Source organism: Hemicordylus capensis, chromosome 1, assembly GCF_027244095.1.
Source record: "Hemicordylus capensis ecotype Gifberg chromosome 1, rHemCap1.1.pri, whole genome shotgun sequence".
Lineage (NCBI taxonomy): Eukaryota > Metazoa > Chordata > Lepidosauria > Squamata > Cordylidae > Hemicordylus > Hemicordylus capensis.
Genome location: NC_069657.1, coordinates 275,097,079 through 275,113,316, shown reverse-complemented (window position 1 = coordinate 275,113,316; position 16,238 = coordinate 275,097,079). Strand labels below are relative to the sequence as shown.

At 44.0% G+C, this 16,238-nt stretch overlaps 1 protein-coding gene across 4 annotated transcripts in view; it reads right to left on the bottom strand.

Moving 5' to 3' along the window:
- Positions 1-16,142, bottom strand: part of LOC128340339 (structural maintenance of chromosomes protein 6-like) — an 81,854-nt gene extending 65,712 nt beyond the window's left edge. For 2 of the 4 annotated variants that reach the window (XR_008313628.1, XR_008313626.1), the window contains exons 1-10: positions 15,719-16,141; positions 11,900-12,039; positions 11,385-11,502; positions 9,044-9,149; positions 6,980-7,116; positions 3,300-3,361; positions 2,803-2,883; positions 1,565-1,666; positions 814-933; positions 626-724 (exon numbers count right to left, since the gene is read on the bottom strand). Coding sequence is in view for 1 of the 4 variants with exons in the window: in XM_053285329.1 (XP_053141304.1) it covers positions 626-724; positions 814-933; positions 1,565-1,666; positions 2,803-2,883; positions 3,300-3,361; positions 6,980-7,116; positions 9,044-9,149; positions 11,385-11,502; positions 11,900-12,037 (963 nt within the window). In the remaining 3 variants the exon portion in view is untranslated. Of the gene's footprint in view, positions 1-625; positions 725-813; positions 934-1,564; positions 1,667-2,802; positions 2,884-3,299; positions 3,362-6,979; positions 7,117-9,043; positions 9,150-11,384; positions 11,503-11,899; positions 12,040-15,718 lie in introns of all 4 variants that reach the window. The other 2 variants (XR_008313627.1, XM_053285329.1) reach the window with 2 other exon arrangements.
- Between the last annotated feature and the right edge of the window lie 96 nt (positions 16,143-16,238).

Genomic DNA, 16,238 nt, shown 5'->3' with positions numbered 1-16,238 from the left:
CTCATTCTCTTGGCTCATTTGAAGAGCTCAAACAGAGATTGCAGGTGAGGGGACGGTGCTTCCTCACCAGCCCAGTTAAATAAACACAATTACCTCATTGCCCACCATTTCCTCAGAATCATGTTTTAGGGTTGACATGGTCAAGTATCTTCCTAGAATGGCTGTCCTGTGGTTTAAGGGCCTTTGCACCATCAGGGGTATTTTCTGGGGCATCATCCAGAATGACAGCAGTCAGGGCGACATTCCCACTGGAAATCTGGGACTCAGCTGCCCCTCAAGTTCCAACTCCTTACCCACAAGTCAGTGTTGGCTGTGCTCAATACTATCTGCGAGTCAATTGCAGTCTGCATAACATTTCTGGTCAAGAGCCAGATGCTGTCTAAGCAACCTTTCAGGCTTCTCTGACTTGTTTTCCATCTTCTTGAATTTCAACACAATGGAACTTCATTGGTACTCTATGCCTTGGAGCAAGATAGGACCACAACTGAAAGGGGCTTGCTCTCACAGAAGCACGTAGATAAATCTGTTTTGCATACTCCTACCTACTGGAGCGAACAGGAGGTACAATCCACTCTGCTCTAGGGAAAAGGCAATTCAAGACAAACCTTTCAACAAATATGTATACCTGCCACTCTTTCACTTTCTCAACAAATCTTTCGGTACTTGCTTCTTTAACAGCAATCCCCTCTGTAATTGATCTTATTTCACTTTCAGTGTCTCTCACCTACAAGATCAAAATTATAGTATTTAGATGTTGGTCATCACATAAAGCCCACATTTCATTAAGTAAAATATGCGGAAGTAAGCAATTACCATTGCCCAAGCTATTTGGTGCTGCAACTCCTTTAGGTTATTTCGCATTTCACTCACAAAAGCAATATTTTTGTAACGTTCTTCCTTCTCCAAATATATTTTCCTAAGTTCTTCAAGAAACTAAAAAAGGAAATACATAATGTTGTTGTGAAGATGGCTGCAATACAAAGATTAGGATTTCTGAACATTTACTAGTGACAAACAACTTTTCCAGGGAGTTGACATACAGTACCAACAGTACACAAGTTGTTGCAACAAACGAAAATCTACTTCAATAAATAATACTTTATTGCAAACACAATGGAATATAGCATTATCTGGGGTGGGGGGGTTGCTACCAAAATATAAAAAACTGTATTATCTCTTTGTGAAGAATAAACCAGCAACAGGAATGTGCAAACTATGTAGGACTAACATTCTTATTTAAGCAGAAACAGTACAACCCATGCAGTATCCAGTAAAGTACAGCCCATGCAGCGTTCCCTCTAAGACGTGTGCACTCACATGTTTTTTTATGTCCACTCAGTTAATTTTAGATCCCGCTCAGGTTGAATCAGGAATGCCCCATTCTGAATACATGTGTGCACACACTGCCTTGATACTGCCACCCAGAATAAAATTCATTCCACACAATGATGAAAAAAATTAGAAAGAACATTGAGCCCATTTTGTATCCAGACCACACAAAAGTGTTTTTTGTATTTGATACTGTACTATGTTATTCTTACAAACCACTAAACATGTTTTATACCTCTCCTCCTTGTTCCACCTGATCGTGTGTTCTTGCTTTCGTTTCCATGATGTATGAATAATCTTCTTTCATCTGTTCTAGCTGAGTTGCTTTCATAAAGAACTAAACAAAATTAAAGTTTATGTTTTATAACTTTTATGAACTTTTTATAACTGCATCCAGGCACCCCAAAGAGTTTAATCAAGTCCTTCCCCCACAAACAGTATATGCAGCTGGAGATTTACAGAAGCAGCAGGAATTATGTGCATTTCCACATCCCCATCTAGTCCTTCCTTGTCACACTATGGCAAGAACTTGACTCAAATAATTTGAAAGGATGGCACACACCAATCTCCTATTCCCCATACTAGATGGCAGGCTGCTTCCACGTGTAGCTTGGGGCAGTGGTAGGCACTCCGCCTCTAAGGGTTTTCAAACAGGCTACATGGCCATTGGTTAGGCATTCAGAAGCAGTTCCCAGCACTGAGCAAGGGGTTGGATTAGAAGAACTCCAAGGTCACTTTGTAGGATCCTAGGATAGGCCACATCTGATGGCTAAGTTGGCCATTTGGCTTGACCAGAGTTTCAGGGAAGCATGAGCTTAGGCCAATGCTGGGCCTCTATAAAGCAAAGTTCTCTCCTTTTTCTGTGTGTGTGTGCATGCGAATGCAACTGTCAAATACAAGATGGGTGGTGACCATCCACACAGGAAGATAGTACCAGGTGAATATTGGCCGAATACAGGGGATGACCTGCACAATGGTAATTTGATTGATGTCAATTCATGGGGTGATGCATCTGACCAACTAAAAAGGTACCTTCAAAGTACTGACCAATCATTATTAAATCAACACGGGCATGGATTAATTAGGTGAGAGGTGACCGGGGTGGGGAGGTTACAAAAAAGGGGGTGCCCAGGGTCTGGTGTAGCTTCTTCTGACATGCTAGACAGCTTCTAGTTGTGCTTCCTCATTTGCCTCAACTCCTTGCCGTTTTGTTTCCTTATATCTGTGTGACCACGGGATTGCCTTTGTTCTCTACTTCTGTCAGGCCTGGTGAGAATAAACCTTTGAATTCATAACTCACGTAGCCTGGTTCCTTTGGGTCAGCGGGCAACAACTGAACAAGAACCTAGACTTCTGATCCCTCCATTCCTTTAAATTCCTATAGAGATCTTTTCTTATTAAAAAACCCCTTACAACTTACAACTCTAATATTCTTTGGAAAGGTCATGCCCTATAGTTTACAAATCATATTACCTTGTATTTGTCTCCTTCATTTTTAGACTGCAAGAATTGTTTGCTCATTTCCTGGGTGAGTACAGACACTGGATTATCTACCTGCAACAACAAAAGCCTCTTACTGTTCACCAATGTTAATATTTAAGCGATTCAAAAACTCTTCTCTTCTATCACAACACAGGAGATTCAATTCTATAGCTGCATTAAAGCATCCTGAAATTAAGAGCTTTTTATTCCAATATTACAACACAGTCATGTATGTTTATTACATTTATGTTATTTTATTTTGAGCCTTGAAAAAGTATTTGCAAACTACTTCTTAAAGTAGGAAGTTAAAGGAGCTTTAAGTGCCAGGGCACTTTAAAATACAGTTCAGAGGGAAAACAGAACAGAGCACCCAATAATTGAACACAAGCCCCAAAGGTTGGTTGGGTCCTTATCTGTTTTGCCTAAGCCATTTTTAAAAATAATGCAAGAAAGGTGTTCTGCTATGTAGAATTAAGTTTTTGGATTACCTGTATATTAAAGTGATCCAGAATTGTAATAAGTTCTTCCTTCTTAGAAGAAATTAAGGCACCTGAACATAAGCAAGAATAGAACGTAATTAGTAGTGTAAGCATTAAAACAAATCTCACTATGTAGCTCAGATTAAATTATACCTTTTGTATATAGCACACATACTCACAATAGGCACCACCTTAACAAAGAATTGTAGGAACTTCCAAATATAATTTAGATAAAATGAACCAAATCACATGTAATGTTAATGTTCAGGCATGGACTTGTAAATGGCTTTTACATGGCAACAGGAAAATTTGGGTGTGTGTGTGTGAAATCACTTAACAGGCCAGTTTGCTATAGGGATGTGCATGGCGGGGGCCAGTTCGAAGCAGGGGGATAACTTTAAAGGCGGGGGAGGGTGCACTCCACCCCGCCACATTTCTCCTGCCGGCGCTCAGTTTCCTAAAACCATACTTGACATGCCTGTGCGTGTCAGGTGTTCACACACCCAAGGTACATGCGTACACACACAAGCATGCCAAGTACTTCTGGTTACTTCCAGTAAAGGGGGCAACGGGGCGGCAGGGAAGTACGCTGCCAGTCCAACAGACTTTTAGGAAACCATGTGCTGGCAGGGGAAAACGTGGCCGGCGGGGGGAGTACACCCTCCCCTGCCCTTAAAGGCAGACCCCTCCCCCCGGCATTGAACTTTCATAACCGCCAGTGTCCAACCTGTTCAGAGACTCGTAAAAGGGCCTCCGAACAGGTTCGTGTACATCCCTAGTTCGTGTACATCCCCAGGGCTAACATGGGTGTAACAGTCACAATCCTATATACTTACAATAGTCAAGTCAAGAGCACAATAGTTGTAGAAACAAGGAAATTTAACAGTTTCAACAGATTTTCCCATTCATGGCAACTCTACTGAAACATCAACCAGGTTCCCAGATTAGAAATGAACAGGAGGATCAATCAATGGAGCTATTCACATGACTGGGTGGAAGGTTGCACAGTCATTACCTCCCCCAACCCACCGCCCCCGTGAATGATCCCTGCTGCAAGCACTGATTACACTCCCACATGACCCGATCTCCAGAGGTCAGGATGATGTGTCCCGGCCTCCGGGTATTGCACAATGCACTGTGCACAATGCATTGGGGATTCCTCCAATCTCTGTGACCACACAGGCTGCAAGCCACCTGCGTAGTCACACAATCCCAGAGCCTGGATTTAGGGAGTGCTTGCTCCTTAAACCCTGGTTTAAAGTCAGGCTAAAAAGCCAGGCTAGGTGGCGCTGCCCCACCAGGATTGGGCTCAATCCCAGCGGTTCTCACACACAGCCTAACCCAGGCTAGGCTTCCCTAGCCTGGGTTAGGCTGCACGTGAGAACAGCCTCCAAATGTTGCAACTACCCAATTCACATCCCACTCACAATGCAAAAGCATTTAAAGAGGGCTACAACACACAGACAAAAAGTAGACAGAAAGACGACCCAGATAGGCCCTTACTAATCTCTCAGGGGCCTAACCATGGCATGCCCCTTCTTTAGCCTTACAAAGCATTAGGCAGCTTAATCTAGGAAATAAGAGCTGCCAAGGTGAAATCAAGACGTCTCGCACATTACATCTGATTGGTTGCCATATTGCACTCTCTCTGCTCTTTCCAGCCCTTTCCTCTGGGAACCAATAAATTGTGGGTAGGGATGATGGGAATGGTAGTTCAACAACAGAAATAATAGTTTAACAATGAAATAAGAGCCTCCCCATCTCTTACAACTTTTAAAAAGGCAGTCAAGACACATTTGTTCATCCAGGCTTTTAATTAGATATTGTTTTAATAGTTTTAATGTTGTGTTAAATCTTAAATTATTGTAATGTTTTGCCCTTTTTATTTTTTGTAGTATTGGTTTGTAAACCGCCCAGAGACTTGAGTTTTGGACGGTATACAAATATGTTAAACTAGCTTAACCCTGCGCGTTAGTATGTAATTGCTCCCCTCACTCCCTGCGACAGCCCCCCTCACCTCAGAGATCTCTCCACCCTCACCTAAGCCGCACTCCTGATCCTGCTCCATCCAGTTGCTTCCATCCCCCTCAACCCTCTTGGTCACTCCTCCATCCCTTTACTCCATCCCCCTCGCCCCTCTTGTTCACGGCTGCAGTGTTGCTGTCACCTATTGGCCAAGCTGAAGCCCCCTATCCCCAGAGACCTCCCCACCCACACCTGAGCCCCACTCCTGCTCTTTCCCACAGAAGCAGCAGCAGCACCTGACCATGCCCTTCCTCACTGCCGCCGCCAGCAGCATTGCTGCTCATTCCCCTCAGGCCACTGACAGGCCCAGACCTGTCCCTTGCCTGCCTGACTCCCTCCAATGTCAATGAGCCCCACTGCCCTTATTAGTGCTCCAGAGGCAAAACAATGAGCAAGATGCAGACCCTCAGCAACCATGGGTACCCTCTACACACACCATCTCATGGAAACATAGGAAGCTGCCATATACTGAGTCAGACCATAGGTCTGTCTAGCTCAGCTGACTGGCAGCGGCTTCTCCAAGGTTGCAGGCAGGAATCTCTCTCATCAGCCCTATCTTGGAGAAGCCAGGGAGGGAACTTGGAACCTAGATGCTCTTCCCAGAGGGGCTCCATCCCCTGAGGGGAATATCTTACAGTGCTCACACATCAAGTCTCCCATTCAAATGCAACCAGGGCGGACACTGCTTAGTTAAGTACAAAGTCATGCTTGCTACCACAAGACCAGGTCTCCTCTCTCATCCTCATCTCATCTTGAAGCTAACTCAAGTAAACAACAAGCAGGGATGGGGGCTATCAGCTAACTATCAGAGGAACAGAGATGAAGCAGGAAGTGTCATGGCCATTATAGAAAAATATCAGTTGTGAAGTGAGTTCTGACACTGTAACAGAGGAGCCATGGTTGCCAACCCTTTTGTCCTATTGGCCTTTGAAAGCCAAGGGACAGAGAGCTGCATAACTGCACTGAGACTTTTCATTTCCAACACCTCTTTTGCTGCAAGGGATGAGAATGAATGCTTGGGGAGCACAGGAACCCACCTATGTGCCATTCCTTCCTACCACCATCTCCATCAGCCCATCCTCCTACTCCCCCCCGCCCCTTGAACTGGCAATATCTTGCTAGCTTAGGAGTTAAAGCTACACCGGCAGATCTTCAGGCTCCACTGGTGCAGGAGAGGATTTGGGAGTGGTAAGATTGCACTGTAAGACAGTTCCTGAGCTGGTCGATATAGCCAACCAACATCAGCAGGTACGAATGTACAGAATACCATCAGTGTTCTCTCTAATTTTTTTTCATCTGTGTGAAGAATGAGTTTTGTTCTGGGTGAGAGTATCAAGGCAGTGTGTACACACATGCATCCAGAATGGGGCCTTCCTGATTCAACCTAAGCGGGATCTAAAATTAACTGAGTGGACATTAAAAACTTGTGAGTGCAGGCATGTGCACATGCCTTAGAGGGAACACTGAATACCATGCTGCACTCAACACACACACACACACACACACACACACACACACACACACACACACACGGCGGGGAGGGGGGAGTAGCAATTACAATTTTTTGTACCTTTTCCCCAAAGAGGCTCATTCACATTGGCTTCCTTCTATATGTGCAAGCATTTTGAAAACTTAATTTAGAACAAAGTATTGTAGCACCAAACCTGTGCTGCTTTTCAGCTTGTAGCTACGATGTCCTTCGAGGCTTATGTGTTGATTTACAGTGATAGAGTCACCATATAATTCAGGCTTAAATGCATCTTCACCTCGGTTTCGTAGAGTTACTGAAACATCTGCAGAGCTGAAGAACAAAGTGAGTTAACATCTAACCTACTTAATGCATACACTCAGGGAACCATCTTTTATCCAAGAGTGGCCAAATCTTGCTTACTACGTCTATTCAATGAGTCCTTTCTCATGACTTGTGAGAAGGGCTCCAGAGCGGGCTGCAGGGAAGGCGGGTTAGACTTACCTTACCCCCAGACAACCAGTCCTCCTGTGCTGGGCGTGCTCTCCACACGCCCGGGCGATTCTCCATATTCCCAGGCAGTGGGGTGGGGGCAGGGGCTGGGATATGTTGTCTCGGCCCCCGGAAATACCATAATGCCCCGTGTGACTGTGCGGTATATCATAGGGATCATGATCCCCCTCCCCAGGCTCCCTGCAGCTGCCACGAGCAGGAACACAAGGAACACACACTCTCCTAACCTCATTTTGAAGGGAGGCTTCTGAGGTGGGTTTGCCGCCATGGTGCTGCCAAGATTCGCCCGATCCCAGCAATTCACGCGCGCAAGCAAAACCGGGTTGGGCTCCTTTATTGTGAATAGCCTCATTATTTATTCATTAGCCTATAATTCATTTTTTAAAATTTATTTTATTTATTTTACATTTTATATCCCGCTCTGCCTCCAAGGAGCCTAGAGCGGTGTACTACATACTTAGGTTTCTCCTCACAACAACCCTGTGAAGTAGGTTAGAGAGAAGTGACTGGCGCAGAGTCACCCAGCTAGTTTCATGGCTGAATGGGGATTTGAACTTGGGTCTCCCCGGTCCTAGTCCAGCACTCTAGCCACTACACCATGCTGACTCCAGGAAGGTCTCCAGTTATGAACTGAGGCAGAACAAATCTGAACCTACAGAAGCGCCAACACTGTCTTGAATGAGCATAAAACTAAGGGGAGCACATGGAAAGATGACACTGAAGCCCTTCTCACGATTGGCGAGAAGAGCTTCTTCCAGGTCTGCGGGGAGAGCGGGCTTAGCCCACTCTCCCCGCAGACGATCAAAAGGCAGCCCTCGGCCACCCACACGACTGCCAGCTCCGTCACAGAGCCGGCGGGGGCTGCAGGGATTGGGGGTCACGTGGGGGTCATTCCAGGGATTGGAAGTTCCAGGATGCCCTCTGCGCTTGTGCAGGGCATCCTGGGGAGATCCCCGAGCCCGGGAGGCTGCTTGCAGAGGTCTCCTCATGTGTCGCCACATGCTACAGCGACACCGAATTTAAAAAAAAACACACCAAGATTTAAGGGGAGGAGGATTTAACAAGGTTAGCTGCTGGGAGTCGTGCAGCTCGTGTTGCAGCAGACTATTACCCCAAAGTCAGCTGGGCTCCCTTAGCCTGCTTTTGGGCGATCATGGGAATAGCCTGATTATACTGTAAACCAAAGCTTATTATTCAGGCAAGAATAATATCTGGTTCTGCTACATAGAAGTCTGCCTGTTACCTCTGATCAAATACAGGGAAATAATATGCTAGATGTAAAGAACATGGAAGACCTGAAGCTAAGCAAAAATTACTACCATCCTCCTAACTAGCTATACCATTGAAATCGGGGGGTTCAGAGTACAACCTTCTCCAGTGAACTTCCAGTCTAAATACAAGCTGAACCCAAACCCTGCTGAAATTCCAAGTCACCTCAACTAGCTTGGTTCCAACTCCAGCTCCCAGGCGACCACCTGGGGTACCACAGCCACCCACTTCCCTTGCCTTCTGAAATTTGCCAGGTGGCAGCAATGAATACAGCTGGTCCTGTCACCCAGCACATTCGCACGTAGCACATTTATTTACTTTAATTCAATTTGCACCTTAAATTAAAATTAGAGCATAAAATTACCTTTAACTTGAGCTATCAACAGCTGCTGAACAACAGATTAGAACAAGATGATAAGACAGTCACCACTGAGCATTAACAGCAGCAACTCAATCGACACACAACCATTTTACTTACCTCTGTCCATCTTTTACAAATGCTTTCAAAGATGTTCCTCGGTTTGTGATGATAGCTTTTCCACCAAGGCCAACAATAAGAGCAGTGAGCACTGCACTCTTCCCACCTGAAAGAACAAGCATTAGGAACCCCTGAATTTCTCCAAACTGTTTTTCAGTATATTCCTTAGCATAAAACAAAATTCAATTAAAAAAATTTTTTTGGCAACAACTTGCTCACATTTTTTAAAAAATTCTGGAGAAACTATGTTATATACCATACAAACACTGCTTAAAATACAAAGTATTAGTATAGTATATATGTTACATATAACATCAAACGTAACATTTCCTCATGGACAGTCTGCCAATGGTAGACTCAAACACCTACAAATGAAATTCTATCCTTTTAGATAGGGATATCCAGTCAAAGGTTCTGCATATTTTTACTGCATATTGACTCTCTATCAGAGATTAAAAGAACAGATTATATACGCAGCCTAAGTAGTATGTGTACATGTTATAATTTTACTTGCATGAGAGTAGACTGCTGTCAGCCCAGGATTCATTTTTACATATGAAGAAATACTCCTCTTCCCCACTTGGAAAATTTAGAGTTTCACAGCAACAGCTGTTCTGATTATTGAAGAAGTTTGCTATAACTTCTGTAGAATAAAGGAACGGGAACCAAAGCTCATCCCCCATGCATGGCATAACTGGAAATCTGTGTTTTGAGTACAGTTCATGCAGTTTCAGGGATCCAAGAATTTAGGCTTAGCTCACTTAGTCATGGCAGCATTTGTGATCACCACCGATCCCCTCTCTTCCCTCAGATCCTTTCCTGGCACACAGGCTGAGGTCTTAGGAAAGAATTGGATCGTCTGTCATTTGCATTGGGAGATAAGAAAAAGTGATCGATACAGATTCATCTACCTGGAAGCTTATTTCTGCCAAGAATTTATAGATTATCTCAGTTTAGAAATCTGGCCCCAGAATGTAGAAAATATGTTTCTGGAACTAATTGCTAAAAAAATAGTTTAGACAGAAATAAAACAACATATTCTTTTTCTCCTTCCCTTTATCATCAAAAGTCAAAGGAAATTTCAAAAGCATTGGCGAATAGGTTTCACCAAAGTAGTTCACTTAAAGTTGCATACAAGCTACATTGAAAAACTTCTTGCTATTAAACAGGTTAAAACCATCAGTTGCAGTTTCAAGAAATTCTCCTTTCCTCCCATAAATATAAAGATTCCAGAAACCTAGAAGTTTTTTTAAAAAGCAAAACTCTCTTGTTCCAAAAAGCAACATGCAAAACGGTTGCTTCAAAGAAAATGGAATTAAATAATAATAATCAAAATGGCTGTTCACAAAATTTGTTCAGCAGATGTTCCACTCTGATTGTAAACACACTGTATATGCCCTTGAACACACCTCCTCCCTTTTCACATAAACAGAACTTTCTGTTGCTGAAACCCAAGTGTTTTTTTGGTTACTGCTAAATGCAACATCCTGCTACAGATTCTCAGACTGCAAAACAAGCAGAACTGTGCAGATGTACAACAGAGAAGGGGAAAAGAAGGGGCAAGCTCCTGGGCTTGGCTCTTCTTACAGGCTAGTTAATGATCCAAAAAGCCAGAGTTTACTGGGACATTTGTATCAGCCCACTGTGTTACTTTGTCTATGTAGGTTGACTGGCTTTGATTTCTGTTGTATAGGTTTGCTTTATATTTTTTAGCAATAAACTTTGAATTAAAAACCAAACCTGCTCTAGTAACCAGCCTAGAGCAGGTGACTTTCAGCTGTGCCAAGTTCACAAGTTAAGCTTTTCTTCTCTTGTGAAATTCAGGAAATTAGTACACATTTCTTATTTTGTCCAGCAATGGGGAGTTGCTAACGTTGCTCCTTTCTGAACAATGAGAGTTCCATTCTGGAAATAGAGTTCCATTCTGTGGCTGACATCCAGACTAATGCTGGGCACACAGAAGAACAATCTGCATGCACAGTGTGGGAGGAGCAATTCTCATTCATCTTCCCTTGAATGAAGGAAATGTTTTTGGGATTCAGAGTGGGTTGCAAAGGGAAGGGGAGATCAATGAAAACCACCTCTCCCACACTGCAAACATGGGGCATTTTTCCATGTGTGCTAAAATTAGTCTGATATCAGCTTGGATTTTTGAAGTTTTAAATTTGTATTTATGTTGGTTTTATTATGGTGTTCTTCTACTGTGTACATATTTTGGTGCTTTTCCTTTGGAGTGCCTTCTACTATTAGAAATTAATAAATAAATGAGAACTATGTTGTGGCATAGATACAAAGCCAATATTATGGTTTTGCTTAAAGAAGATAATAAGTGCACACTTACTTCCATTGTTTCCAACTATAAAATTGACATTGGATCCAAACTTGAAGGGACCCAGCATTGAATGGCACATGAAGTTTTTTAGCTGGATACTTTCAATTATCCCAACGTCTCCTGATGCCTACAGGTACATTACAAAGATAGTTAAGTTAACAAAAAACGATCACTGATCATTGTGCACAAGCTCATGATCTCAACAACTGGAGTAGAAGATGAACACTGGGCACAACCCTGAGCAGAGGTGGCAGTTTTCCTCATGTAAACAACTTTAAGCTGATAAGGATACATATTTTTAAAAACCTTAAATTTAAGATAGAAATTAAGATGCTTACAGTTTTCTTTTTCTAAAAAGGCCAGAAATTGCAACTTAAAGCAATCCTTACCTTCCATGTCACATTGCAGTAAAAACATTACACAATAGCCTACGTTAGACTTGCTTTATAAATTAGACTCCATGCATCTACATTTTGCCTTGGTCTTTCTGCTCGAGAACCTGCATTGTGACACTTCTAGCTTACCAATTGAGATCCAGAACAGCTATCACTCTGCAATTCTTCTTCACTAGGGTCATCATCATCAGAGACATTTCTAAATTCTTGTCTAGGTCTTTTGCTGGATCCTGGGGGTGAAAAACTTCTCTCTTTTCTCTTCGCCATAACTAACAAATATCAGATAAAAGAAAAGCTATTTGATTCAACACATCAACTAAACATGGGCATGCATGCATGATCCAGCAAAAGTTTTAAGAGCCATTTATTGCATGTGAAAACTTTAAGCACATGTTTTAACTCTCCCATTAAGATAGTGCCTTTAAAAGGGTTTAAATTTGACTGGATAATTCCAACTATAATACAAGACTGGAGAGAACATTTTTAAAAGTTATCTGTTTTGAAATGAAGTTCTCTATGCCTGTACTTGTCATCTCCCCCACCCCACCCACCAAAAAAGCTTTAAAAATATATGACGCAGAATTATATTTAAGAAGTCTGCTTTTGGACATCACACAAAATCAAGAGTTGGTGCAACTGTGAATCCTAAGCATGTTTCCTCAGAAGTAAATCCCATTGAATGAAATAGACCTTGCTCCCTATTACGTGTGTTTAGGATTGCAGTCCAAGCCCCAATGCCACAGGGAAACGGCACATGGTTGCCTTCTTGTAATAGCTGCACTTATTTTATTTATTTATCTTACATTTTATATCTCGGTCTTCCTCCAAGGAGCCCAGAGCGGTGTACTACATAAATAAATAAATATAAGTATTTATTTATTACATTTGTACACTGCCCCAAACTTTCGTCTCTGGGCGGTGTTGTGGGTAAGCCGGGGTGGCTTCCCTTCCTGCCCTTGTTCGGGTCTCTTGGTTAGGTAATTTGCCAGACACCAGTAACACGAGTTTCAAATCAAACTTTATTGTGTTAACACAGAGTTCAAAAGGGTGGTGGCAGTCCAGAGAATTTAGGGCAACCTCCTTATATAGTATGCCGTATACAACTTATTTTCGCACCTGCACACCTTAGCTCAACTGATACCTATGTCCATATATGGTTATACACTTGGACCTACAACCCTTGATTTGCTGAGATAGCTCTTATTGTATCTTTCCTATACACGTGTCTAATTCCTGCCCCGCTGCATATTGGCGTATCAGCATTTTAGCAAAAGCCAGGTCTTGCACCTGTATAGCAAAACAGTCATTTCCGCGAACACTTTAGTAGTTAAGCTACATTCTGTCGCAGAGAGACAGTCAGTAACCAACGGCATCCTGTTACAGAGAGACTAATGTCAGTTAATATCACATCAACTTAAGCTTGAGCAGGAAAATATTTTAACTTGAGCATGTTTTGAAAAGCTATCACAAATCCCATCAGCACAGGAGACTATTGCACATCCCAACACTGGTTAACAATAGCTTAAGTTTCTCCTCACAACAACCCTGTGAAGTAAGTTAGGCTGAGAGAGAAGTGATTGGCCCAGAGTCACCCAGCAAGTCTCATGGTTGAATGGGGATTTGAACTCGGGTCTTCCCGGTCCTAGTCCAGCACTCTAACCACTATATCCATAGGCAGAACTGGGGGTGGGCAGGCAGGGCACGTGCCCTAGGCGCCACTGAGGTGGGGGCGCCACGCCAGTTCCTGCCACCCCCACCCCATTGCCCACCTGCCCAGCCCCAGGGCCCCTCAGCCACCTGCCTCCAGCTCCGGCCTAGGATCGGCAATGAGGCCTAGGATCACAGCAGCCTGCAAACTGCAGAGCTCTTCTCTTCCTGCCTCTCAGCTGATCGGCGGGGCTTCCAGAGAGGCCTCCGAGTAGGCCTCCCGGAAGCCTGGGCAGGCCGCAAGCAAGCCAGGAAGGAGGCTGGCAGAGCTCCCTGCAGCAGACCCTCCCTGCAGCAGAGCTTTTGCAAGATAGGCTGTGAATTCCTTTTTGTGGTTACCCCCCCCCGTATATAGGGAACTACTTGCCATAGGGCTTTGAAATGGGTGGTGGGGCGAGACGGAGAAGTCTCTGAATATTTAATTTAAAACAGACTGGAAAATGCGCTGGCTTTAAAAACAAAAACTATCTAAGGCCAATAAGTGGCTTGTTTCATGTCAGAAAATTACAAAAACTTCTGGAACAAATATTTATTTACGTATTCATTCATTCTTTCATTCATTTATAAATGCACTTATGTTCAAGTTGTTTTGCAACCCAGAAGGTGTGAGTGAGAACTGTGAAGCATGTGTTGTGCTTTTATTTTATTTCATTTTATTTTTCTTGTGTGTGAACTGCTCTCCAATAACTTGCAGGGACTTCAGGGTCAATCTGGCCAACATGTGAATGCAGCTCCTCCATTCCAGAGATGTGTGTTTAAGCACTTTAAAAGCCTCGTGTGAAAAACCTCCTGGAATCAAACTTGACTGAATTTGTTCAGAATTCTGAGAAAACAAACATAGGCTCACCCTGCATGGTTGAAAGTCTCCTTTGCTAACCTGCAGCGAGGGGGCATTTTAATAATTAGCGTTGCTAGTGTGTTCTAGGCATTAAAAGTAGCACAAATATATAGTACTCAATGTATATCACTATATACTGTGAAGTGTGCATGTGTGTATTCAGTGAAATGTATTTCCAGGCAGCATACGTATTTTGAAATATCAGACTTAAATCCTTGGGGGCCTGGGGTGTGTGGAGGCCCTGGACTTTGAGGGGCTGGGGGCCCATTTTAAAATCTCATCTTGGCCCATTTCAACCTTGCTATGCCCCTGGCGGTCACTACACATGGGTTTCTGCACAACACCTGCACAGAAGAAACTTCCATGTAGAAAATGTGTCTCTTGTAAATTGACCCTGAATTTTCCATCCATGACTGGGATATCTGAGAGTCAGAGTCAATAATAAAAGCACGGCACACTGCTTGTGACAGGAAGGGGCAAATTACAATGATTTCTTAATCCGGAAGGGGCTGGTTTTGGCCCTGGCAGAACTTGGCTGTCTGCTCCTGTTGCAAATGCCTCTGTCTAGTGTGGCAAACTAATGTATCCTCCTCCCTCTTGGTGTCAAAGTAAGCACCGGTGTGGTGAATGCACATATACCCCATCATGAGCCAACAGTCATCATAAGACAAAGGCTGGCAGGAATCATTCACTGGTATATAGACCCAACCACCACCACCACCTTCTTCTTCCCCTATTTTGCTAGTGGCTGTTTGCGCAGGTGATCCCCTAGGACAGGGATTCTCAAACTTGGGTCCTCAGGTGTTATTGGACTTCAACTCCCATAATCCCCAGCCTCAGTGGCCTTTGCTTGAGGATTATGGAAGTCCAATAACACCTGAGGACCCAAGTTTGAGAATCTCTGCTCTAGGACAAAGTCATGTTTTTTGGGTTTTTTTTTTTAAAGATGAGACAGAGAAAATGACACTTGGAATCCTCGCATAACTCCTGAGTGTTGTTCTAAGTCTCTTACAGAGATGGCTCATGTTTTCAGGTTTTCATCCACAACCACGTCTAGATGGCACAGTGTTCCTTTTAACCGGGATTTCCAGATATTGTTGACTACAAGTCCCATCATTCCTGCTTGGACAGGGGCGCAATTTCAGTGCTCGCCCTAGGCGCTATTTTCCCTAGTTACGCCTCTGACTATACCACAGCTTTCCCATCTCAATCCAGCGTACAAGTCACAGCAACACTGTGTGGACTGTAGACTACAAGTAAGAGATGGGAGGGATGATTCTGCAAGAATAAAAGATCAGATGGGAAAACTCTTAAGACGGGTGGCGAGGACGCCTCGTTCTGCACAGCGCTGCTGACCTCTTCGTCAAGAGCCCTAACCGAAAGCGAACAACTCACGGACTTACCCGGAAATGCCGTTGGAAACGCTGAAGAGTCCTGCAGCAACTCCAGAGCCCCGAGTGCACCGGTGTGTGTGTGTGTGTGTGAGGGGGTCGTCCTCTGTGCTGCACAGCCCCCTTCGGACACACGGTCCAGTAAGTAGCGGAAGTTTCGGCTACTCTACCCCATACAATCTTCCCAAGCAGCAAGGATAGCACCTTTGCCGCTAACGCCAGAGCGCATGCGCAGGCCTCGTCGAGTTTCTCTTCCCGCGTCCGCCGTAGAGATAGAATTTGTTTAGAAAAGAAAGGGCTCCCTATCGCGTCACTTCGGCTTTCCAGCTGGACGCTGTCATTGGCGGGGCAAGGACGTGACGCAAACGCAAAATAGAGGAGCCTATCCAAGGGTTCTTTCGCGTCATCAGTTGCTCCTTTCCTCATCTAACTGAGAACCGGAGGTGTTGTATAGTGCTATTCCGTTTGTGCCTCCTTGAGGTCGTCGCTCCACTGGCTCCTTCGCGAGGCGTCATCGTCCGGCGCATGCGCA